The sequence below is a fragment of the Heterocephalus glaber genome, unplaced genomic scaffold (assembly GCF_053883595.1).
Source record: "Heterocephalus glaber isolate CG9 unplaced genomic scaffold, H.glaber_assembly_v1.0 deba00000943, whole genome shotgun sequence".
Lineage (NCBI taxonomy): Eukaryota > Metazoa > Chordata > Mammalia > Rodentia > Bathyergidae > Heterocephalus > Heterocephalus glaber.
In genome coordinates this window covers 4,279,238-4,304,864 of record NW_028258175.1, presented here as the reverse complement: position 1 = coordinate 4,304,864, position 25,627 = coordinate 4,279,238, and the positions used below count along the sequence as shown (strand labels likewise).

Genomic DNA, 25,627 nt, shown 5'->3' with positions numbered 1-25,627 from the left:
ATGGGTATTGGTGTATTCCAATAAAACTTTATTGCCATAAACAAGCAGGGGGCCAGAATTGGCCTGAAGACTATAGTTTGCGAATGATTGTTCTATATCATAAACTTCTTCGTCAGAACAGTGGGCAATAGACCAGATTTTCTGTTGAGCTATAGACATTTATTTAACAAGTGAGGAGGCCACTGTGAAATAAGGAAGGATCAACCATAAACTTTGTTTACAAAATTTTGTTTACAAAATCAGGCAAGAGGTTGGGTTTAGTCCACAAAGCATAGCTAACCCACCTTGGATATAAAATAGGGTGAGATTACCTCTTCACTTAAACATCTGTATCCAAAGCAGCCCACAGGAAAATGATCATGTAACAAATTTCCCTAACCCAAAATGTGGTTTTCACCCATATTCTTTAACTCTAGGACTGGTTGAATTTTGCCGTCCTGGTGAATGGATGGTGCCCTCAGGTTATAACCTTGTGGCTCCTGATGGGTTCTCCAGAAAGCCTGAGATTTTATGCATTCGCCATCAGAGGCCAGTGCACAGTAACCAAATCTGAGCAACACAAATGTTACAGTTCTAAAATCCCAAAATATTTGAAGCAAGGAGATTTGGGAATAGTATTTTTAATTTGATGTCTAACTTTTTTCAACATTGCAAGGCATTTGGGATGAGAGTTTTGATTCTCTTCATGAAGCCTTTCTATATATAGAATCACAGCCTACCTTTCTCCTGCAGCCAAACACACCAGAGAATTATTTTTATTATTACCATGTCTTAATTTTAGACTAAGAATACATTTTGAAAGAAAGGGCCCGAAAATAATTTAGATAAGGAACAGTCTCATTTAATGTTGCAAGGAAAGAAACTTTCCCATACATTTTTCTCTTACCTGGTCACTCTCTTCTTCCCAAGACAGCAAATTCAGGAAAAAGGGAGATGAAATCAGATTTTAGTATGATTTGCCATCCTGGAGAGTGAGACAGTGGCTGTTTATGAGCTAGACAAAGAGCATGAGCCCTCCAGGGGGGCTTTGGGTATGTTTGTCTGTGTATTCTTAGACAGACTGTCTTGTTACTCAGAACCCCACTCATATGTATGAAGATATACAAAGTGTGATAAAAATATGGTCTGTGTTTAAAATTTTAAAAATTTATTACAGTAAAAATCATACTGGTAATAATCAAAATACCCTCCTTCACCTCAAAGACTGCTGTGCTATCATTCTTGCCATTTTCTGAAACAGCTCTGGAAGTCCTCTTTTGTGAGAGTCTTTAGTTGTGCTCTTATGCCTGCCCCAGAGTCCTGACCTGATTCAAAATGCTTACCTTTCATGGTCTTTTTGACTTTGGGGAGGAGCCAGAAGTCACGTGGTGCTGGATCTGGTGAATAAAGTGGATGAAGACACAATGTCAAATTTTTATAGGCCTGACTTTCCATTGGATGGCATGCAGCAGCAGGATTGACAGTATTTTTGGCCACAACTCATAAAGACACACAAAAAATGCTTTCAAAAATGCTTCTAACATGGCAAGAACAATGGGATAAGTGTGTTTGAAGCAACGGGGAGTATTTTGAGGGAAATTAATGGCAATGTGGGGTTTTTTCACTGTAATAAATATTTGTTTTCCACATTCACTGTGCTTTCTGATCACTTCCTCCATGCAAGTCACTATTAAAGTGAATAAAAGACAAGAAGGTCTTGCTTCCAAACAGATGGTAATGATGTAGGCACCACCAAAAAGTGGTAACTTTAATCAAGTGCTTATTGTGCACGAAGCACTACGCTAAGTGCTCTCTGATAATATTAATGACAATCCTATTTAATAGATATTATCATCTTTACCTGCTTCACAGATAAGAAAATTGAGAGTCAAGATTATATAATTTGCCACCTATTAAATGACAGAGTCCAGGTTTGACCCCCTTTGCCCCAGCCTCTGAGGTTCTGTCTTGCCTTGTGTGTAACACAAACACTGAAGCAGTCTCATGGCGTTCTTTATGCTACAATAAGGGGAGAGTTCTGGGCCAATGGAGTGGGCTTACTCATACGCAGAGTACTAGAGTGCAGTGGATTAAGGCACAGAATTTATGGGTGTGTCCCCAGCAAAGCCCCCAGCTTCTGAATCTGGTGGTGGGTTTTGCTGAAGAGCCCATTTTAGAGTACTCCGGACTGTTTTAGAGCAGGAAAAAAGAAACAACCAGGCTTCTCTTCTAGAGATCACTACAGCTAACCACTTTCAAATCCTTCTACAAGCATGACCTTCACAATAAGAGCTAACCCAGTACCTTACTTAATTTGCAGTTAGTACTGCTTCTTATACTTTGGAGCTATAGGACCCTGGGTCCTCTTCCTTCTGTTTGTTTGTTCTTATTTTTTTGTGTTACTGGAGATTGAACTCAGGGCCTTGAATGGGCCAGGCCACTGCTCTACTACTGAGTTACATTCCCAGCCCCTCCTTTTTCTTTTGTTACACAACTGTTTTCACATTCCAGAATACATACTTTGTAACGTGTGTGCTTATTGCTTATTTTTATTTTTACTTAAATTCTCCCTTTAGAATGTAAAATCAAAGAGAGGAGGAATTTGTGTGTTTTGTTAACTGATATGTCCCAAATTTTCAAGAATAATGCCTTGTATACAGTAGGTGCTCAGTAAATATTTGTGGCATGAATGGATCTTGAAAAACCAACCATGGGTTGAAGACTGGACTGAGTGATTTTGGTGACCCATACCAGTCTTAGCATTCCCGTTCCAATGGCCAAGCAAAGGATCCTTCTGTCTAGGATGCAAAGGTGTGAGAAAGCAAGCTCTCACCTGGCTGCACACCTGAATGAGGTCACCCTGGAATTGTGCACTGAACCTGGATTAAGCCTAAATGTTCAGTAAAATTTCATCTTCAGTCTACTGTGCTAATCTTCATTCTAGTCCTCCGCTCTCCTGACATGGGCAGTTAAAGAGAATTTAGTGCATACAGCAAATATTCCCTGCATCTCAATGGCAGGCAGAACAAAGTCTGTGACCTGATTTGGAAATATTTTTTAAAAAATTCATGGGAGTGTCTTTGAGTTTGAATTAGCATAATTATAAAATTTACAGGCAACTAGTGTGCTTTTTATAAGGCTTCTATAACAGATGTGTCAAATGTCTAGTTTTGAAAGGACTTCATAATTCAGTTACAATTTCCTTTGGGTTAAATATTAGAGCCTGAGAGTTGGGGGGAGCAAGAACAACACATTTCTTGACGTGTCTTCTGCATGCAAGATGAAGGCCATCTGTGATACAGGCTTCCTGTTTTTCTTTTTCTCATTATCCCCTTCTTTAAAGGTTGAGACTGACTTTTAAATTCTTTCAATATTTAGATTTCCACCTGGCCCAGTTTTTATTTGTACCCAAGATATGGAAGGATGAGAATATCAACATTTATTCCTGTGTAACCAATGCTGATCATATCTGGAACTCAGATTTGACAGTTGATGTCATTGAGCAAATTTAGTGTCATTTGTTTGTATTCATATATATATATAATGACATATATATATGAATATAATTTTATATATATATATATATATATATATATATATATATATATCTCCACCCAGGCAGAAAATCCAGAGATCATTCTTGATTTTTCCTCCATCCTTGCCTTGGTTATGATTTAGTCATTAAGATCTATCAACTTACTCCTGAAGATTTCTTTTCTAATGTTATTTTTCTCATTTTTCTTCCCCCTTTTTGTTAGTGTATATTTGGGATACATAATAAACACAATCATCATGGGGAATTGGTACATGTACATATTGCATCCTGATGCTTTTTACTTTTCCTCCCCATCTTCCCTCATCCCTAGATTCTTTTTCTATCTTCATCCATTTTTACCACCATGCTCACCTTGCCTTGTTTATGGTACCATATTGTTCTTCTCTGAATAAGGCCTGCAACATGATGACCAATTGATCCAGATTTACCCAGGAGTGTTCCAGTTTTAAAACTGATGATGTCCCACATCCCGTGACACACCGGCCCTCCGTTCTGCTCAGGACCATGGGTCACCCGAACTGTGAACCGTGTAAATCTTGTTTGTTCCACTCGCTTGAATGTGACCATCTTCCTTCCTGCCTGAAGACTTCAACACAGGCTCCTTTTCTATCTAGATCGCTTTTCCACGCACTCTGCCTGGCAAATTTCTCTCCAAATTTTGGTTTAAATGTCACATTTTCAAAAAAGCTTCTTATAATCCAACACCCAGCTCCAAATAATTTATTGACTTTTGAGCTCTCACTTGTCTTTATACCACTCTCAGTCTGTAGTTTTATTTTATTCATGGAATTACATATTTGAACTAGGGCTTCCTCATTAGGGTTTCAACTCCTTGCAGAGGTTGCATGTTTTGTTACAGCTGTTTATCCCCAACACCTAGCCTGGGCCTGGCAAGTATCAAGCACTTGGCAAATATATCTCCTATAAATTTACTTTCTATATATTGTCAATTTTACCTTGAAATTTGCAAGATCTTTGTCTCTCCTCCCTTCCTATCTCCTTCTTGCTTTCCTTCCTCCTTTGTTCTTTCTCTGTTAGGAAGAAACAACCCTTACCAGCCCATTCTATATACTTTTAAAATTATTTCTAAACCAATAATTTCTGCTTTTATCGATATCATTTCTTTTGCCTCATTTCCTTAGGTGTATTCTTTATTTTTATTTTTTGAGCTTCAGCATCACTAGATACTGCTTTCTTCCTCCTACCTGAGTTAGCTGCGTGCAGTATGTACTTTTCGTGAAGCTCTTTTAACTTTGACACTCTTTCTGAACATGGCATTTTCTCTGTGTGATATGTCTTTCCTTCACTAATTTAACAAATATTTAATGGATACCTTCCCATCTTTGTCAGAGGAACTATAAATTCTTTAACACCCAGCTCAGCTATACCTGGCCTGAAAGACTTTCCTGCTCTACCCTTGTGAGAGAATCCATTTCTTAGTCCCAGAATATGTTGAATAAACCACCGTTAGAGAGCTTACTCCCCTCTTTCCCCACTGAACTCTTGGGCTCACACACCAGTGTCAGGAAGGGGTTCCTGGTCAGCTTGCTCCCTCACCAGCTGCTGACTTCGGCATTCAGCTTCGAAATATATGAGATGAGTTCATACCTCGGCAAAATCTCACCATTGTTTCACTTTGGTGTCACTTTCAAGGAGTCTAAATGCTAAGTACTGTGTCGGGGATGTAAGTGCCAAGGGACTGTTTACATCTGAGGAAATTTCTAAGCCATTCTGTGGATCTCACACCATCAGCTAAAACTCTACAGAGTCTTCAAGTATAAGCTTATTCTGTTTTATTTTGTCGTTCTATTCCCATGCCCCCCCCCCCATCCCAGTTACTTTTAGGAGACTATAAAGAGCTATGGCTTTGAACTCTAAGATTCTGGGGAAATAAACTGCCCCCAAGGTCCCGCTCCTGATTCAATTAGTTTTGCTACAGGGAAAGAACAGATCTGTGATTGATTCGTTTTTACAGATTGGATTTCAGATTAAATGATTTTATTAAACTATCCAAAAAATAACCCTTTTTATCAGGTCAGACAGAGATTTGCTTTAGCAGTGCTTGGCACAGCCTCCAGGCTGTGGAGCTTGCCTTTGCCTTTCCCATTTCCACTTCCTAGGAGGAGGCTCTGCAGGGCTTACACAGGGTTGCCATGTCGCCTGTCCCAGGGGCACCATTCACGTCTACATCTGGCCATGTGACTCTCCATTACAGGTGTGAGTGCAGGGATCAGAGAGAAAGGGTGCTTTCAGTTATGTGAATAAATGTAGAGAATCTCTAAAGTAAAGCGTTCTTAGTGTCTTAGGTCAAGTTTCCAGGGCTTGAGATGATTTTTGTGAAAATAGCTTATTGGAGTGCTCTCTGGGGAAGAAATGTGTGGGAAACAGGATAAGAGAAGAAAACTAAGCAAAATGTGGACTTGGCTGGAGACCACTTCAGCCCAATGGCCCGGGAAGCTCTGGCCCACCCTGAGCCCAGCAGCTGGCCCTCTGTACTCACATCAGTCCTTGGTCCCTGGCTTCTCCCCATGGCCAGGGGTAACCTTCCATGCAAAGCAGCTCCACTTCAGCAAACAATGCCTCAAGCAAACGAGGACCATGTGCATTGCGGCATCTAGTGACCAAGGGCAGGGAGGGGAAGATTAGAGCAGCAGGCGAGGCCTCTCTGAGAGAGCAGCTCATAGGGTGAAACCCTAAATGATAAAGGTCAGGACACACAAGAGACTTGGAGGAGAAGCCAAGGGAACAGAACAGCAATGTGTTCTTGCCTCCTGATGCTAGAGGAGAGGTGCTATGGCACTACCACAAAGCAACAGCAAAATAGGCAAAGAGTTTTATACTTCTGAGTTTCTCAGAAGGCTCCAACAGGTTTTTGGAAGAAAATATCCTGAGTGTGTACAGGGTTCTGAAGTCTGCTAATGTCACCTTCCAAGTGCTCTGTACCGGAGCATAGTTAGTATGTATCTGCTTTAGAGGAACTGGTAATAGTTCCTGGGCCTGGGAACTTTACTAATGCCTACCAAGGCCAAGTCCTTCTCTAAAGGGTGAAAGGTCCTCTATTCTCAATGGTGCACTATGGTCCATCTGCACAGACAGAAGACAGAAGTTCATATGTGGCATCTTCTATTGACTTATGGCCCCCAAATGCGATGAAGATAGATAGATAGTCAGCCAAGGAGTTAAAAATACAATTTTTGCTTAAATTCTAAAAATCAAAAGCAATGAATAATGTGTTATTTATCCAGTGAAATTTGAGGCATTGAGAAGAATTAGCCCTTGTATCTTCTGAGTGGCCAGCATGAAGTGTTTTCAGCAAGCCATTTCTCACGTGGAACTAATTGAGGCAGGTAGCTGCAAGGACAACTGGCAGGGAGAAGGGCCTCAATTCTGATTTCGCAGAAAAGGTACCCAATAAATATTTATTGAGTAGTGAATAAATGTCCTCTTGAGGCCTCGCCTCTTACCAGCCACTACAAAGGCAAGCTGTAAATGAGAAGAAATAAAGAGAAAAAGACAGGATAACAAAAGGATGATAATATATTAAGATACGCTTAGAGCTACAAATTTAAAATGAGTTGGGAGAATTTCAATGAAAGATGGTGAATTGAGGACAGATACATACCAAGTTCCCTTTAAAATGTAGAAAACAATCCTATACTTTAAAAAGAGTGAATCCATAATAATGCTAGACAACTAGAAATGCAGGCAGCTGTAGGAGGACATTTTGAAGAAATCCTAGAATACAGAAACAGATGGAATCTGATTAAAGATGAAACTGATCATGGAAAGTTGTAGCCCAAAACACCATAGGGAAGAAGAATCTTTCCCTAAGGAGTCCTTTAAAAGCTCTTACTCCCCAAATAGAAAAGATCAGGATGGAATATGGTACAAGTATCGAGGTAATTAATAAGTTATGGTCTAAGTCCCTCCACAAGATCTATTTGGCTGACTGTATCTTTCTACTAACCCTTTCCCTGTATGGAGTACTCCAGCCTCATTGGCCTTGTTTCTGTTTATATAAATTATGTTCCCACAGTGCCTTTGCACTTGCTCTTCCCTCTGTCTGGAGCAATCTATCTCTGAACACTCACATGGTTGACTCTTCTTTATATTCAAATCTTATCGCAAACTTCACCAGCTCAGCAGCCTTTTGGGACCACAATATCTAAATCAGACCCCCAGTGCTGGCCAATTACTCTATCATGTCTCCTTGCTTCCTTTCCTTCACAGAGTGTATTAGTGTTTGACTGTCTTGTTCATTTATTTCTTCATCCTTATCTGAGGGCAAATACCTTATTTCCCTTATCATAATATCTACATTTGGCATTAATACAAGTTATTGGTTGCATCAGTTTGTTTTTGGCATGTAAGAAGCACCTCCAAATATAGTGGCCTCAAAGACAACACTTTATTTAGTATATTATTTGGGTCAGCTTAGCAGTTATGTCAGCTACTGTCTGTTGGGTCCTTCCAAGCATTCACAGCTAGCTGGTAGTTTGGCTGTCATTGCATGACCTGGGAACAGATCAGCTCACTGAGTGGGACAACAGAAGCAGCTTGCCCACATGACTTTCTTTATCAAGCAGAACAGCTGGGCTTCTTTGTAGAAATGTGCAAATGATTTTCCAATCTCTGTTCCAAGTTACTTCCCAGTGAACAGAGGTAGTCACATGTGCAAGCCCATGTAAGGCTGTGGAGAAACTGACTCCACATCTTGCTAGTGTCTTTGTCTGGCTGGCTTTTTAAAAAAATGAGTGCTGCTGACATTATATAATTAGTCTGGAAGTATTTCTTCCCCTTCCATAGTTTTGAAAGAATGTGAGAAGAATTGATATTATTTTTCTTAAGTTTGATAGAATTTAATAGTGAAGTCATCTGGTCCTGGATTTTTCTTTGGTGAAAGACTTCTCATTATTGATCCAGTTTTCTTGCTTATTGTTGTTCTGTTAATATTTTCTATTTTGTTATTCAGTCTTGGTAGTTTGTATGAATAAAGAAATTTACCTCTTTCTTTTAGGTTATCCAGTTCATGGGCATATAATTGTTCATAATAGTCTGTAATTATCCTCTGTATTTCTATTGTATCAGGTATAATGTCTCTTTTTACTTCTAATTTGATTTGAGTATTTTATCTCTCTTCTTGTTCTTCTAGTTCCTTGAGGTATGATATTAGGATGTTTAGTTGAAATCTATCTTCTTTTTAAACTATGGATCAGTGGTAGAGCACTTGCCTAGCATGTGCAAGGCCTTGGGTTTAATCCCTAGTACCTAAAACAAAACAAAACAAAAACCACAAAACCAAGCAAACAAAAAAAGAAAAAAACCCACCACCACCACCACCACCACCACCACCACCACCACCAAAAAACCCTCAAAACCTCAATCCCCCTAAAAAAAAACCCCAAACCCTCATTCTTTGAACTGCTTTTGTTGAAACCTATAAGTTTTGGCATATTATGTTTTCATTTTTGTTTATTCTGTAAAGTTTTAAAATATCTTTATTGGTCGTTCACAAGCATGTTGTTTAATTTCTATGTATTTTTAAATTTTCCAAAGTATCTCCTGTTACTTATTTCTAATTTTATACCATTTTATTTGATATGATTTCAAATGTCTTAAATTTGTAATACTTGTTCTGAAGCCTTACATATTATCTGTCCTGGAAAAAGATCCATGTGCAGTTGAGAAGAAGTATATTCTGTGTACACTGAATAGAATGTCCTGTAGATGCCTGTTAGGTCCATTTGTTCAAGAGTGCATTTTAAATCTCATGTTTCAGCCAGGCATGGTGATGCACACATGTAATCCTGGTACTCTGGGAGGCTGAAGCAGGAGGCTCACAAGTTCAATCATAGCATGGGCAAATTAGTGACTTAGTGAGACTCTGACTCAAAGTTTAAAAAAAGAGCTGTGATATGGCTCAGTGAAAAGGTACAGGGTTTAACTCCTAGTACCACAAAAACAAAAATCAAGAAAACTAAAACAAAAACCAACTTATTGTTGATTTTCTGCCTGGATGATCTGTCCGTTGCTGAAAGTGGGGTGTTAAAGTTCTCTACCATTATTGTATTGAAATATCTCTTTTAAGTTTCTTTTTCTTTTTTTTTTTTAGGTACTGGGGATCAAACTCAGGTCCTTGCGCTTGCGCAGCAGGCGGCGAAACCACTGAGCTAAATCCCCAGCCCCTCTTTTAAGTTTATTAATATTTGATTTATATATTCAGATGTTCTCATGGGTGCATATATTATTATTATATCCTCTGGTTGAATTGACATTTACAGTTTTTTTTAAAATTCAAGTCTACTCTTCGATGTAAGAATAGTTACTTCTGCTCTTCTTTCATATCTAGTTGCATAGGTTATCTTTTTCTATCCCTTTACTTTCAGTCTGTGTATCCTCAGAGTTGTGAGTTTCTTGTAGGCAACACATAGTTGGGTCTTCTTTGTTTATCCACTGAGTCTCTCTGTATTTTTGGAGGTTTCTTTCTTTTTTCTTTTCCAATACCAGGCACCAAACCTGACTTCATGCATGCAACACAAATGTTCTACCATCTAAGCTACATCTCCAGTACACTCTGTATTTTGATTAGGATATTTAATCCACTAAATTTGAGGTAGTTGTTGATTGATAAGGACTTATTACTGAATTTTTGTTAATTCTTTTCTAATTGTTTTGTAGAGACTTTGTTGCTTTCTTCTTCTCTTGTTTTCTTCCTTTGTAGCTAAGTAATTTTCTCTGGTAGTATATTTTGATTCATTTTTCTTTTTTATATTTTTACTATAGGATTTTGCTTTGTCATTGCCATGAGAGCTTAAAAATATCATCTTATAATTATAGAAGTTATTGTAAGCTGAAAACAACCTATCCCTGGTTGCAAAAACAAAATAAAACAAAGCAATACAACCCATTTCACGTGTACTTCACTTCCTCACCCACATTTTGAATTTTTATATTACAGTTTACACCTGAAGTCTGGGCTCATGTAGTCCCACCTGATGCCAGAATAAGGTACAGATGCCCAGTCTATTTCATTGGTCTGGAATATGTAGTTATGGGGTGTGGCCTGCCAATACTGGGTCTTGCTGTAGTGGAATCAATGTTAGGGTCCAAAGGTCTGTGCTTACTTCCTTGGTTTTTTTTGTAAGTAGACAGTAGCTTCTCATGACTTTGCTATCTAGACCTGGGAAGAAGGTGATGGGGGCAAAGTAAAAGTATCCTTCCTGTCCTCTTCAATATATATTTTCTTATTCTTCCATAGCCAGGTACTGTGATTTCTCACCTGGATCCTTTTGCTCCTTTGAAGACAGTTTTATGTACAATTGCTTGATCCAATTGATGATTCTGTTGTCAAATGAACTGGAAATATTGCCAAACCTTCAAATTTAGCCAATTATCATTGAAATTTCTGGCTTAAAAATACAATAATTCTTTAAAAATAACAATCTGATGTTCTAAGGAGGGGTTTCTTAATATCATTATCTAATTGTCTATTTCACAATATTTAGGATTTGTTCCTGGATAGCTTATTTCTGTGTTATCTAAAAATCCACAACCTTTACTCTGTGTCACAGTACTTACAGTTCATTTTCCTCCAAATGCATAATTTACATTCCAACTGATGCTGAATGGGGCCATTAAATGTCTCTGCCTACCCTTGTAAACAGTTCTCATACAGAAAGAAACTTGAATTCCTTCACTCAGATGGAAAAATGTTCAAGTTTGTCAGATTTTTAAAAATATTTTTCCACTAATAGTTCAATTACTATAACTGCAGGCTTCAAAGAATTTCCTCATGAAAGTTCTCCCTAGTTCCTAGTGCTACTGAAATTTTCCATGTTCTCTTCAATTTTACATCCATAAAATACAGGAAACTACTAGCTAACCAGAAGACACTAGTTTTCTGTCATCATAATTTAAAATTAAGTAGGTTCTAATTAGGTGCATAGAGTCATTCTTTAATGGTTTCCAACTATATGTAGTATGAGGTATGAACCTCTCCAAATGCAATGTAAACTTTCTTAATCTGCAACTAATCTATCTTTCCAAGTTCATATTCACCTTTTAATGTCAAACTCTCACCATTCTAGATTATTAATCTTCTTCTCTAAACCTTCCAGGAAATTTCTATTTCTCCAACTCCAGTTTCCTCTGCCTGATAAGCATGATTCTCCTCGCTCAGTAAGAATTTCCAGTTTACTGTTCAAAGCAGAGCAGAAAAAGTCTCTTCTCTTTGTAATATTCCCAGGTTTCTCAAGCACAATTAATTAATTACCCCATTCTTTGTGGCACCACAAAACATGGTACAAGGATTCAGTCAACCATATACTATTATGTTTTATTTGTATGCATCTGTGTTTTTCCCTACAACTCCATTTAACCTATTTGACACATATAAGGAATCTTACTCACCTTCATATCAGATGGAGATTATCAAATGAACCTGTTCAATAAAGGCTTTTTGTCTTAAGTCATAAAATGAATGAATGGGATACTATAAACATCAGGAATGTTTATTCAAAATAATATTCTCAACATTTTGATTTTTTTTCAATTTCTGTGACTACCAAACTTTACATTTTCCTCTGGAAAAAAAAATCATACAGTTTTATTCTTCTTATTTATATTTTTCACCATAACATTCTTGGTCTTAGGTTTTGCTAGTTTCATGTGCATTTGTTTAGAGTTGTACATCAAGACATTTCTCCTTGAGATGACAATATTTTTGTGACAACCAAAGAATTTCATTTAACAGTTGTGGATAAGGGGTAAGCAGGTCGTGAACATTAAGGCAAAAAGGGAAGACTTTCACAGTTGGTTATGTTGATGTATTTCTTCTTGAGCAAAACTCCCTTTCTTTTTATATTCATTAGGTGGCTGCAGTATGTTCTAGGTTTTCCTCAAACTGCTTTACTTCTCCTTCATGGTCTTGTATTCAAATAAAGAAGCATCTGGATGTAGTGAAGCCATTTTCTTCATAGTGCATAGTTCAGATGCTTATATGGGGCCAAAAGCCTCTGTTATCTGCTGTGTATATTTTGTAGTGCATTTTTTTGTGTGTGAGTGTGTGTGCACATGTGCGTGCACGTGTGAGATAGTCCCAATAATGCTAATATCTAAGATTCAGTTCAAGTCAAATATATTCAACACATATTTATTGAGCAGTATAAGAGTACAAAAATGCCTACAAGTTCTGCCCCTCTCTGTGTCTGTGTCTCTTTTCAATATAACTTTGGCACTCCTCCAAACAGAAAATGATAGGTCAATATCCTTCATGAACACATATACAAAAATTCTAAACAAAATACTGACAAACTGATTTCAATAGCACATTAAAAAGATCTTTCACTACAAATAAGAGGGATTCATCCCAGGAATGCAAGAATGGTTCAACCTATGTAAATCAATATATGTGATACATCAAATTAACAGAAAAAGGCTCAAAAACCAATATGATGCATTTGAAAGATGTAGAAAAAGCATTGCACAAAATTCAACATATTTTCATAATAAAACCCTCAATTCTTTAGCTATACAAGGAATAATATATCAGATAAATACAACAGATATATTATATATTATTATATAATATATAAATAATAATACCATGTACCAGATAAAAGGCCATAAATAATGAACCAACAGCTAAAGTCATACTCAGTTGTAAAAAGTTAAAAGCTTTTCCTCTAAGAAACCAATCAATTTGTTCAGTACTTGAAGTATTCTATTCAGTTCTTGAAGTCTTGGTCACAGCTAGTATACATAGATGGATGGCTGGCTGGATGGAAAGACAGAAAAATATAAAGAAAGATATATTTCTTCCAGGAAAGTAGATTTAAGGTCTGCATCATCTATTTAATCTGAGGTTGGCTAACGTAGAGACTTTATCTCATAATAAGACAACTTGGCCTTACATTTTCCCTTCTCATCCTCTTATAACCTGTCACCACTTCTTCCCAGAAACCCTAGCCCCTTATTTTTTTCATTAGAGTAAGATTCATATACTGAAATCACCTGGCCCTTCTTTGAGTCTCATGTTTTGTGTAGCTCCTGTGTATAGCACATAAAATATTGTGTGCCTGTCATATATCCACACATTTTCTCTGTTAATCTGTCTTCTGGGTGTTCATTTCACAGACTCAAATTAGCAAAACTTCAGAAAATAGAGAGACAAGCCCCATGCCCCACAATTTACGGATAGGAAATCTCCTAAGTCTTTGTGAAAAAATATACCTGTTATGGTTTATACCTAAATGTTCCCGTAAAGCCTCCCACACTTATAGGTGGGGCTTTTAAGAGATGACTGGATCATGAGTGTAATACTGGATTAGTCCACTGAGGGGTTTACAGCTGGGCGATGTTGGGAGGGGAAGCCTGGTGGGTGGAGGTGGGTTACTTAGACATGGCCTCCTGCCTTGAGTGCTCGCTGTTCGCCTACCCTGCCACGGACTGTTTCCTGTCTGTGATGCCCCGCTGCCATGCTGTGCTGTCTTGGAGCCAGCCAACTATGCACTAAAACCTGTACAAACTGTGAGCTGAAATAACTCTTTCCTCCTTTAACTTGTGTGTGTCAGGTATTTTGTCCCAGCAATAAGAAAGTAACAAGACAGTAACTGATATTACTTATTATCTAACCCAATTTTATTTTAAACAGGAAAAACGTCTAATCCCTATCAAACAATGGTTAAGACAAGTCTATGCTTTGGGACAAATTAGGTTCTGAAAGTATGGCTGTAAACCATTATGTTTTTTGGCCCAGGGTACCCAAGACGGATTTAAACTTGTGATTCTTATTGCATTTTTACCTAACAGAAAAATGAATCAATTTTTTTTTTGACTTTGAAAAGCAGGCATATCCTTGTCCTTCTTACACATATATTTTGCAGTGGATTTACTTTCTCAAAATAGAAAAAGTTTGTCTTCCATGGAAATGTTAAGGAAGGCATTTGTCTCTCCCTGCATAATCTTTGCCATGTGTGATTCTCTAGCATTTTGAAGTCTGCCTGTGCTCCACATTCATCCTTATTGATGGTGTGCTGATTTAGGTGTGCCTTAAATCTGGGTGGGAATAATGTGAGAGACAGCACCCCCTTTACAACCGAATTACCCCTTAAGTTCTCTCTATCAATTAACACTAGGTGGATGGGCCTCTGACTTTGATGTTGATTCTATTACCACAGACTCAGTTTATTTCACCCCCTCATTTAGTCAAATAGTTTTTCTCACTTCTCAATGAATATGGTTGATGTCACAGGCAGGATTATCTTCTGATCTGCACAATTCATTCTTACTTCAAAGACATTCACACTCTCCACTAATTCATGTGGGGTTTGTGGGCCATGTCCTTCTTTGTTTCACTTCTTATTTCTGTAAATCTTTCATTTGTTTTCTTTTTCCTCATGTGCCCTGTCTCAGTAACTTTTTCAATGTCTTTGCTGATTTTTCAATGAGATCAGGTATGATGGTGTCAATTTGTGTCATTTGTGGAATGTCTCCCCACTAAGCACAGACACGTAGTGCAGGGCACACTGAGCAGCAGTGAGAAGCCTCTGGCACACGTGACCACATCATCTGTCAGAGGCAGCTTGATGCACTCTTACTTTGAAAAGTAGCTTTCATTATGTCTATGAGAATTTATAAATTCAATATTTGTTAATAGAGAAGATTCCAATTATATCTGTATTCATAGATTTATTTTTGTTAAACTTATGAGCGTGTATTCATATTTTATTTTGTAATCACAAAACCAGAAAATAATAAAAAAGGAAGATACCTTATTGTAGTATTTACTGGCAGGCAGAATTGCATTTCTGTACATGTTTATTTCTTTATGAAAAATGTTTTTGGTTTATTTGTTTGCTTATTTTGATCTAATCATGGTTTGAGAGTTCTTTGTGTCTAGAAAAACAATAGCTTCTTGTCTTTTATGTAAGAGCATACTCTTTAACTGGAGGCCTTGTCAAATTTTGGTTCCAGTTAGAAGTCCTAACTCTGTGGAAAAAACATATTCCAGAAAATGTATCAACTCAAAATACTTCAAATATGGGGACTACAAATGAATATGAAATGAACAATTGGAGACATCTGAAACACTTACTGTCTCGAGCATTTTGTATGAAAGATACTCAACCTGTATAAGACATTTAATTTTTGCCAATCTAATAGACAACACATGAAATATTACTTGATACCTACTTTCACTGTTCTGATCAATAGTGAGATTGAATATAATCTCTTATGACCATTTTCCATATTTTATTGTTTGTGAATTACCTCTTACATATTTTTTATTTATTTTTTTGGTACCAGGGATCGAACTCGGGTCCTTGCGCTTGTGAGGCAGGTGCTGGAACCACTGAGCTAAATCCCCGGCCCCCCTTTTCATTTTTTAACCAGTGATTTTTCAAATTATTTGCTGGAATTTCTTACATACATTTTGAATATCAAAACATTATCCCAGGATGCTTTGTTTTTTCATTCTCTTTATTATATCTTTTGATTAAAGTCAAATGTAAGTATATTTCTCATTCTTTCTCTGTATAATATGAGCTTTTAAATTTTGCTTATGGCATTCTTTTCTACATGAGTGTTACAGAGATCATACCTTATGTTTTCTTATAAAATATAAAAGATTTCCTTTGCATACTGAGGTCTTTGGTCTGTGTAGACTTATTTTGTGTGTAGTGTCAAGAAGGAGCTAGTTTTCTTTTCTTTGCCTATAGATAGAGGGTCAGTGATTTATTAAAGATCCAATTCTTCTTATCGCTTCACATGGAGATTAGAGTAGATAGTTACATTTATTCCTACTTGGGAGCTTCACCTTAGTTTAATAGCAACAAACCCGAGCTCCTTGATACTTCAGGAGGTTGTAAATTTCTATCTTCTTTATCACAATACAAATTTAAATCGCAGCACCTGAATTCATAAAGTACTTTTTGGACTAAGAAATTTACTTCAATGCCTCCCTTTTTGTTCTTAAAAGGAGCCTCAGTTTTCTGACTGCAACTTGTCTTTTTCCCAGAGAGCTCAGTACCACTTTGCCTTACACCTCCCTGTGTAATGCCGAGGAGTCAGTTTATCCGGTTACATACAGCTCACACTGGCACAAAGCCCTTTGGGACTCCTAGTTGTAATTACCTGGGATTCAGTGATTAATGGTGAGAGTTTTATTTTTACTGCATTGAATCGTTAATTATAAATAGAAACACATAAATATGAAGGGTTTATGTGTTCATATATATGTATTAAGAATTCAATTATTTTGTTTTCTTAAAAAATATATGGAAGCCCTAACTCCTAGTACTTGTGAATGGGCCTCACTTGGAAACAGTCTTTGTAGATGCAATCAAGCTTGGATGAGGTCATTAGGGTGGGTCCTAGCCTGATGCCACTGATATCTTTGGAAGGGGAAAATGCCAGGTGAAAGCAGAAACAGCCGAAATGCTGCGAGATGACACAGGAAGACATTGGAGTGATGCTGGTACCAGCCAAAGACACCAGGTTTTGACTACCGACAGCCGAAGGTAGGAAGCTGCAAGGAAAGATTTCTCTCCCAGAGTCTCAGAAGAAGTACGATCCAGTTTAAACCTTGATTTCAGATTTCTGGCCTCCAAAACTGGCAGATAATACATTTCTGTTGTTTTAGGCAGTTTGTATCACTTTGTTGCGGTGGCCCTTGGAATCAAACACAAATGCCCTTCCAACAAATTATATAGTTTTTCTATGAAACATTTGTATTCCTTTTATTAGGTTTATTTCTATGAACTTGTTGGAATTTATTGTAGTTTTTAATGTGATCTTCTTTTAAAATTATCTACGTTTAGTCTGATTGGATGAGGTGTGATCAAAAACTACAATGAATTCTTTAAAAATTTAAAATGTATTACAGTAATAAATTAAAAATGTTTATGGCAATTTCTGTCAAATAAAAACGTTACAGTGTGTCCACATTCACCTTATTCGCTAGATCTGGCACCATACAACTTATGGCTCTTCTCCAAAGTCAAAATGATCATGAAAGGTAAACATGTTGAAGTGATTCAGGACATCAGGGCAGCCGTGGTAGTGTAACTAAAGACACTCAAGAAGGAAGACTTCCAGAACTGCTTCAGAAACTGCCAAGAACGATGGGAGAAGTCTGATGGAAGCAAGGGGGAGTATTCTGAGGGGCACTAATGGCAATTTTTCTTGTAGTGTAAAAAATGTTTTAGAATTTAAACATTGAAGATATGCTTTGATCACACCTTGTATATAGAGACCCTATTAATCTTTGTAATGTGAATTGTCTTAAAATTTTTTTATTAGTATATGTCTGTGATACATAATAAATACATTCAGTGTGGTAAATGTGCACATATAGATATTGCATCTTGATCATTTAAATTCCCTGATATGAATCTTATTCAGCAACCTTGTCAAACTCTTTTGTTGGTAGATTCATACAGTCTTCTGTCAACAAAGCTACAGTTTGCAAACAATAATAATAATATTTTTATTTTTTCCCAACTCTTCTGTCTTTTTTTTCCCCCTCAGTTTTTTGCTTTAGCTGAGGATACTAGTATTAGGTTGAGTACAAACTGTGATGCAAAGAATCTTTGCATTGCTTCTGCGACTGAAGGATCCCATTTTGAAATTTCGTCATGTTCTGTTATAATGTCAGCTGTCCGTTTTTGGAAAATACCCCTTTTCTCTTCAGAAAGTTGTCTTTAATTTAGGTTGTGTTGTGTATTTATAAGAAATGAAACAGGTGAGAGGCTGCTCTACCTGGCTTACTTCAATCTCTCCCACATGGGGAATTCGGTCCCTTTTTGTACGGAGGCTTTCCTCAGGCCTGTGTCCTGGGTCTGGTGTGTCAACAGTGGGCTTCCACTGCACTCTCTCCCCTTTGGTACTTTCCTCACTTTACAAAACTTGTTTATTCCACCTTCTCATGAAATGAGAAGGGACCTTCTTGTCTACCTCATTAATTGTATCCTTCAGATCTCACTCAGGGCCCACTCTACACTAGTTGAAAATGATAATTGAAAGAATGAATAAATAAATGAATGAAACAAAAAGGGGGTATGAAATTTCACAAAATGGAACAAAAAATTGAATGTCAGAACACTAATCGACATAAAGGTCTGTGCAGTGTCACTGTCAACACAAAGACTGAAGTCCAATAATAAATACAGATGATTTAGCCAGGTGTGGTGAGACACATCTATAATCCATTATTCTGGGAGGTTGAGGCAGGACGACTGAACGTTCAAGCCCAGCCTAGGCAACTTAGCTACTTAGCGACACTGTCTCAAAATATAAAGCAAAAAAAGGCCTGGGAATGTAGCTACATGCAAAGCCTTCACTGAGTTCACTTTCCAGTATCACAAAAACAAACAAAAGATTTGAATGGAGCTATGCAATGAGAAAATTCACGACGAGAAAATTCTGCATTATGGGTTTATTATATAACACTGTGATTTCAAGCCACTGGGAAATTAGTGCTAGGAAAACAAAGAAAAAACGTTGATTTTTGTGTAAAACTGCACCAAATTTAGATGGTTTAAACACTTCTATGTAGAAAAATAAACCAAAAATGTACTAGAAGAAAATAGAGATGAATATACATACTTGGGGATATTTATTTCTCCATGCAAAGTAAAATCCACAAAGGACATAACTGAGAGATCACTGCATAATAATGAAAAACATATGTAGTAAAAAATATTTTAAAAGTTTACAGGAAAGGCAACCTTTTAACTTAATTGGAAGATATGAGAGAGAGAAAGAGAGAAAACTGTTAACATCCCTAGTAAATAAGGCTTTTATGAATCAGTAAGAAATGACATCAAAGCAATAGAAAACTTGTACAATACAAGTAAACATGGAAATCATGAAAGTTAAGTATTTTTTTTATGGGCTTGGGCTCCATAATGAAATGTAATAAAGAGGCTTAGACAATAGAAATCAATTTTCACACCGTTCTGGAGACTAGCAAGAAGCCTGTGATCAGGGTGGCAGCAAGGGTGAAGACTTTCTTCAGCCACCTCTTGCTGTGTCTTTATGTGGAGGGGGACAGGGGATGATCCCCTTCATTAAGAGGTGGGGCAGGAGATCACTGTCTTTGTTTAAGGCTCCAGTCCTCTCAGATCAGGGCCCCAGCTGTATGACATCATTTAACCTAATGACCTCTGAAAGTCCGTCTCCAGTTACAGTCATATTAGAGATTGCAGCTTCCACATACGAATTTTGGGGGGACACAATGCAGTTAATAAAAATAAATTAATAGCAATTAGAAATAAATAAACGCTCTTATCTATTATTTTCTTACTCTTGCTCTTTTTCTAGCTTACTGAGTTGAACATATAGCTCATTTGCTTTATTATTTTATTCTCTTTAGATACGTATATTTGAATCTGTAATAATTCTGATAAGTATTGCTTAATTGCATCCTCCAGGTTTTGTCATACAGTGCTTTAAGCTCCAAATAATTCCTGATGTTTCATATGAACTGTGGGAAGGACGCAGAAAACTCAGGTAGGCCAGAATGAGTGGTAGTGCCCACAGTGGGGATGAAAAACAGTGTCGCAGTATACCCATCTCCACACCCGCCAGGACCTGCAGAGCGAAGCTGCAGTTTTCCCTATACGCACAGATCCCACTTGTCATTGTAGGTTTCTTGAGGACTTACTTCTAAAAAATGCCTCCATGAAAAATAGCACGGTGAGAAACAGTGCCTGTGCTGGACCGACTTCAGCAACTTCTCAGCTCTGCCTGAGAGGACCTAAGTTCTGGATCTGCAGTTTTCGAGGGACACTTCACATCCAGTGTTTACATATTTTTTTTTTTAAACTTTAGGGAATGTCTGGGATGTTAAACGTTTCATTGATTGCAATGACTATGTTTCTTTTTTCCCATTTTTAAAAAGTTTAAATTAATTAATCTGTATCGGTGCACGCTTGTGGAACAGAGTTATACTCACTCCGCTGGCCACATTCAGCTCTCGGTTTGCGACTAGTTTGCCACCCAGGGTTAGATTTTAACACCAGGTTTTCAAAGCCTTTCCAAATCTCACAGCACGTCTCTCCTGGAACTGGACATGGAGCAGGTCGGTCTGGATTGCTCAGAGGGTGGACAGAGAAATCTGAGAGCAGTGGTGTCATTAGCTGCACCCCGGACTTCCCGGCTGGCCACCTCCCGGAGCTGGACAAGCGTGAAGGAGGGCCGCACAAGTCTCCCTCCGCTTCAGTTGGCGCCTTCCCACTGACATTACAGTAATACAGTTGTGTGGTGTTTGAAAAAGCTTCCCTAGTTACACGGAATGATTTACAGGACACCAGACTCTGCATTTCAGAGGTCTCCCGTGTACCATAAAAAATATATTATAAAGGAATCATCTTTATCTGAACTAAAACTCATGTCCAGCTGAGAGCAGCAGTGAGCTTTTGTTAACTCAGGCAAAAGTCCGCGTTCTTCATCTTATTTGATTAACATTTTTTTCTTCTCTTTGGCACTAGGTATCTTGTTAATATTTAGACATTATATACATTTTTTTCAACTGTTGTTCCTATTATATGATCAAACAAAACCCAACAAGTCAGCGCACATCAGCAAGCCACAAAGGCAGAGCTTCCAGGCATCCGGCTGGCAGCCGGCACGGACACAGCACAGGCAGCCCGGCGGGCGAGGGCGTGGGCAGCCCGGGTCCCCGGAAGCTGAGTTCCTGGAGTGCTCCGTTAAAGTCCCAGGCAGCTGCTTCCCATCCCAGCCTCCCCTTCCCTCACCGTCCAGTGCAAAATGCATCAGGGCGCTATTTCGCATCCGCCCTCTGATGTTTACGGTCTCTGCCCCTCGGAGGAGGGAAGTGAGGGGTGGAAATCTCGCTGCAGAGAAGATACACCTTTAAATCCCAATGAGGCAGAGCCCAGGCACCCCGCAACCTACGGTCTGTCCTCATTAGGTGTTCAGAGAGATTTCAGTTCAGGGAGCCCTGGGCTCCTTCAGCGGCGCCTCCCAAAGGGCACACCGCGGTGAGAGGGGTCCAGGAGGCCATAGCCCCGCCCTGGAACCAGGCGCAGTCACCCGGTGGCCGGACGGAGGCGAGAGCTCCGGGCCGGGCAGCCCGTGCCACAGGCTCCACCCCTCAGCAGCTCCGAGCTAGGATGGGGAGGCTGGGAAGAGGGAAGTTGGGGTGGCAAAGCTGCCTAGACCGAATTTCCCGGACCCGCGGCGGGACCGCATCCAGGGTCGGGAGGGGAGGGCGGGGCCGACCCAGGCCGAGCGCGCCGGGCGTCCCGGGGGAGAGGCCGAAGCTAGAAGAGCCGCCCCTCGCGGCTCCCGCTGCCCAGCGCGCGCCGTCAGCGGCTGACGCCGGCTCGAATCCCCAAAAGTGTCCGGAGAGGGCTGGCCGCCGCGCCGCAGGCTCCCGGGGAGGCGGCACGCGGGGTCGCGCTCCCCGCTCTCCCAGCGCCCCGGCCCTGGCGCTCGCCCCCGCTCCCGCGCCCCTCCGCAGGCGCGCGCAGGGCACCCCCTTCCCTCGGCGGCGCCGGGCGCGCGCTCAGCCCGCTCCTCCTCGCCCTCCTCCCCTCCCCTCTGCGCGTCTCCTTTCTCCCGGCAGAAAGTTAGCAGCGGGGAAGGAACTCGGGGCTGCAAGCGCGCGCGGCGGCGGCGGCGGCAGCGGCGGAGCCCGAAGCAGGCGCCGAGGAGGAGCGGGGGAGCGGGGAACTGCGCATGGAACAGGTGCCGCCGGCCGGCCCGCGCGCCGCCCTCGGTCCCCTGGCCGGAGGCTGAGGGGGCTGGGGGGCCGCCTGGACTCCGCGGGCGGCGCGGGGGAGGGGGCCATGCGGCCGGGCTCCCCCTCGGCGCAGCGGGACAGCGGCCAGGGCCGGGGGCGCGGCGGCGTCGCTCCATGCAGCCGGGGCGGCTGGGCGGCGGCGGCGGCGGCGGCGGGGGCGGGAGCGGCGGCTGAAACCATGTCCGGGCAGCGCCGGGGGCCGCCGCCGCGAGCCTGGAGCCGCGATGGCCCCGTGGCCAGCACCTCCTCCGCCGCCGCCTCCGCCGCCTCCAGCCGCGCCGCCGCCTCCCGGCTCCTCTGCTAAGGGCCCGCCGGCGCGCAAGCTGCTTTTCATGTGCACCTTGTCCCTGTCTGTCACCTACCTGTGCTACAGCCTCCTGGGCGGCTCGGGCTCCCTGCAGTTCCCCCTGGCGCTGCAGGAGCCGCCGAGCTCGCCGCCGCCCTCCGTGCCGCCGCCCGCGCCCCCGCCGGACAACGCGAGCCGCGGGGAGCCGCCCGAGGCCCCCGTGCGCCCCGCCGCCCCCGGGGCCGACGGCTGGGGACTGGCGAGCGGCGGCGGAGGCGCCCGGGACGCCTGGCCCCGGACCCCGCTGGCGCCCGGCGAGATGATCGCGGCGCAGAGCGCGCTGCCGGAGAGGGACGCACAGGAGTCCAGCACCCCTGAGGACGACCTGGCGGGCCGGAGGGCGGCCAACGCGAGCGCCGAGCGGGGCGGCGCTCTCAGTACCCCCGACTACGGGGAGAAGAAGCTGCCCCAGGCGCTGATCATCGGGGTCAAGAAGGGAGGCACCCGCGCGCTGCTGGAGGCCATCCGAGTGCACCCGGACGTGCGGGCGGTGGGCGTGGAGCCGCACTTCTTCGACAGGAACTACGAAAAGGGGCTGGAGTGGTACAGGTAGGACCCCGCGGGCGGGGAGACACCTGCCGTACACCGGGGGGGGGGCTGCTTTCGGTGCCCTTCGAAACCCGGCAGGCACCGTCTGGTGATTCTTTGGCCCCAGAGAGGGCTCTGCGAGTCCAGGCGGGGCTGCTCGGAGAGCGCAGAGGGGCTGGACTGGGCTAAAGATCACTTTACTCAGGGGGAGCTGAGGAGGCGGCGCCACCCAGCCGGGCTTGGGCTCCTCTGGGAGGTGCTTCCTGTGTCCACCCGGCCCGGCCCCAACCTGCGAGGCGCTTCCTAAGCAAGGCTCGTTGGGGGCCGTGGGATTCTGCGGTGGGGACGCTGAGGGACGAGACAGGACAGCAAGATTGACGAAGGGGCTTGGAGATCCCTTGGAATCCATCAAAATCGCTCTCAAACGCATTTGTGTGGCTGGAATCCAACTTCAGTATTTTAGGGTCGGAGCAAAATGAATAGAGAACTGTTAAAAAGATGATACTGGTGTTTTGGCTTTCTGATAAGGCCAGGGCGATCCCCGCCTCTGTAACTTTCTGTCCTTCACGGCTGAATGAATACGGGGTGATTTTGCACCAGGAGCCCTTGTCTAAGTGACAGTTGGTGCCCCACAGCCTGCTCTTTCTGATCTGCACCCCTCTCCTGACAGCTTATGTCTCTTTCCCAGTCTGCTGCTGGTAAGAGGAAGGGAGCAGAAAGGACTGGAAAGTTAAGTGCAGGCAAACTAAATTAATAATCCCGTGTTCTTGTCAGCCACAACATTTAAAATAAGGTTGGTGCAGTTGCTGAAGATGCAGACCTCTTTTGCCCCCACCCTCCTTCTTCCTTTCTGACTTTCTCCTTTTCCATATCTTCTGGAAAACAGATCTGAAAGGGCGGTCCCATTTCGATTGCATTTCAGTAATTAATTGCAGTTGTCAAGCAGGAACATAGCCTTTGTCAACTAAAGTGATGTTATCATCTGTACAGAGCCAATAGGTAGAGTTGGTCCCTGACAGATGCCTTCCTGTTGAGATGTGCTTTCTAGGTTTAGATTACAGCCTGGGAAAGTTTTAGTAATAACTTCAGAAATATAGAACAAATGTGTGATTGTGATTGATTTCTTCCACTTTTAAAAATATGCCTTTTGCTTTAAAAGCTCCAGAGAAGTACACTTAGGCATAAACATTCCAGCACATTACCCTGAAACAGCAAATGTGTCTGTTAATGTCTTGTCTGTTTCAACAGCCAGAACTAATTGCAATATTTTAGGAGGCTTCAAACAGCCCCTTCCTATCAAAACATAAAACAGTAAATGCCTAATTTAACTGGAAAATCAGTATTTATAACATCACAAGCCATGGCTTCCAGTTTGTGATTATAATTAAAAAGGTGTTAGGATGATTAATGCAACAACAGCAAAATAGAGATGGGGTATGGTGTCTGGGAAGGAGGTTCAGCTGTTTAATTGTTGGTTGTAGAATGTTCTAGTTTCTTCTGTGCGATGGCTTTGGCCTTATGAGGGTAGCTCTGGTTTTTTCTTTCCGGCTCTTGTGAGAAATGTCTAATGCCCTTTGAGGAAGGCATAAAGATCATATCTTTCGCATGTGTTAGGTTGCTTTACCATCGCTAGAAAGAGAAGCATGACTCTTCCAAATGATTTGAACTAAAGTTGGTGAGGGGTGCTTGGTGCTCGGAAGTTCCTCTGTGATGCCTGGAGAATCTTCTGAATGAAAGTCAAGAAGATGCTGGATTTTCCTGTTCTTTTACCCTGAGCCTGGGGTGAGGAGGTATATAAACACGGCACCGTCACAGTATGGCTACTGAGGCTATTTCAGCCCTGTGGCCTTCCTAGTCTCCTGCCCCTGGCCAGCAGCTGAGGTATTTGGGGGTTGGTGCTGATATCCATAGCCAACCCTAGAACTGCTCACCTCAGGGGCGGCGAAGGAGGTGTGCCCCGTCCTCACTCAGAGGACCACCGAGCATGCCTGCGTTTTTCATCCCTCCCCGGCACCTTGCACACGAGTCCTGACCATGCTAATGGGAAGTGGAAGAGGTAGTGGGAGAAACTCTGTAGAACAAATTTCCTGTGCATTTAATACATGTGTGTTTAGTGTAGAGGGGACCCGTAGCCACCAAACCTGGGTGCTGAGAAGACTCCCAGAAGCCCTTTGGACTTGCTGGGGCCCAGTGTGCTGCACCTGGTCTGAGGTGTCTCCAGCTGTGTCTCAGACAGTGCTTTGGAGGCATTTGGAAATTGTCAGTAGTCCTGTCTGTGCAGGACTCCCTTGCTCCCCTTCTCCCATGTAGGAGGACTGGAGGACAGCCACTTCACGGCAGAAAGAGAAACAGTGGCATTGATTCAAAGCAGGAACAGCAGCCTTTTGTCTGGATTCGGGATCCAGCCCTGGCAATGGTGGCATCCGCACTGAGAGGGGTAATTTCTTCC

At 41.7% G+C, this 25,627-nt stretch overlaps 1 protein-coding gene across 1 annotated transcript in view; it reads left to right on the top strand.

Annotated features, from left to right (window-relative positions):
* The first annotated feature begins 22,525 nt into the window (after window positions 1-22,525).
* Hs3st4 (heparan sulfate-glucosamine 3-sulfotransferase 4) overlaps window positions 22,526-25,627 on the top strand; it is a 417,435-nt gene continuing 414,333 nt past the window's right edge. Inside the window, exon 1 of the mRNA XM_004855986.4 lies at window positions 22,526-23,199. Coding sequence (XP_004856043.1) covers window positions 22,529-23,199 — 671 coding nt within the window. The 5' untranslated portion in view covers window positions 22,526-22,528. The remainder of the gene's footprint in view (window positions 23,200-25,627) is intronic.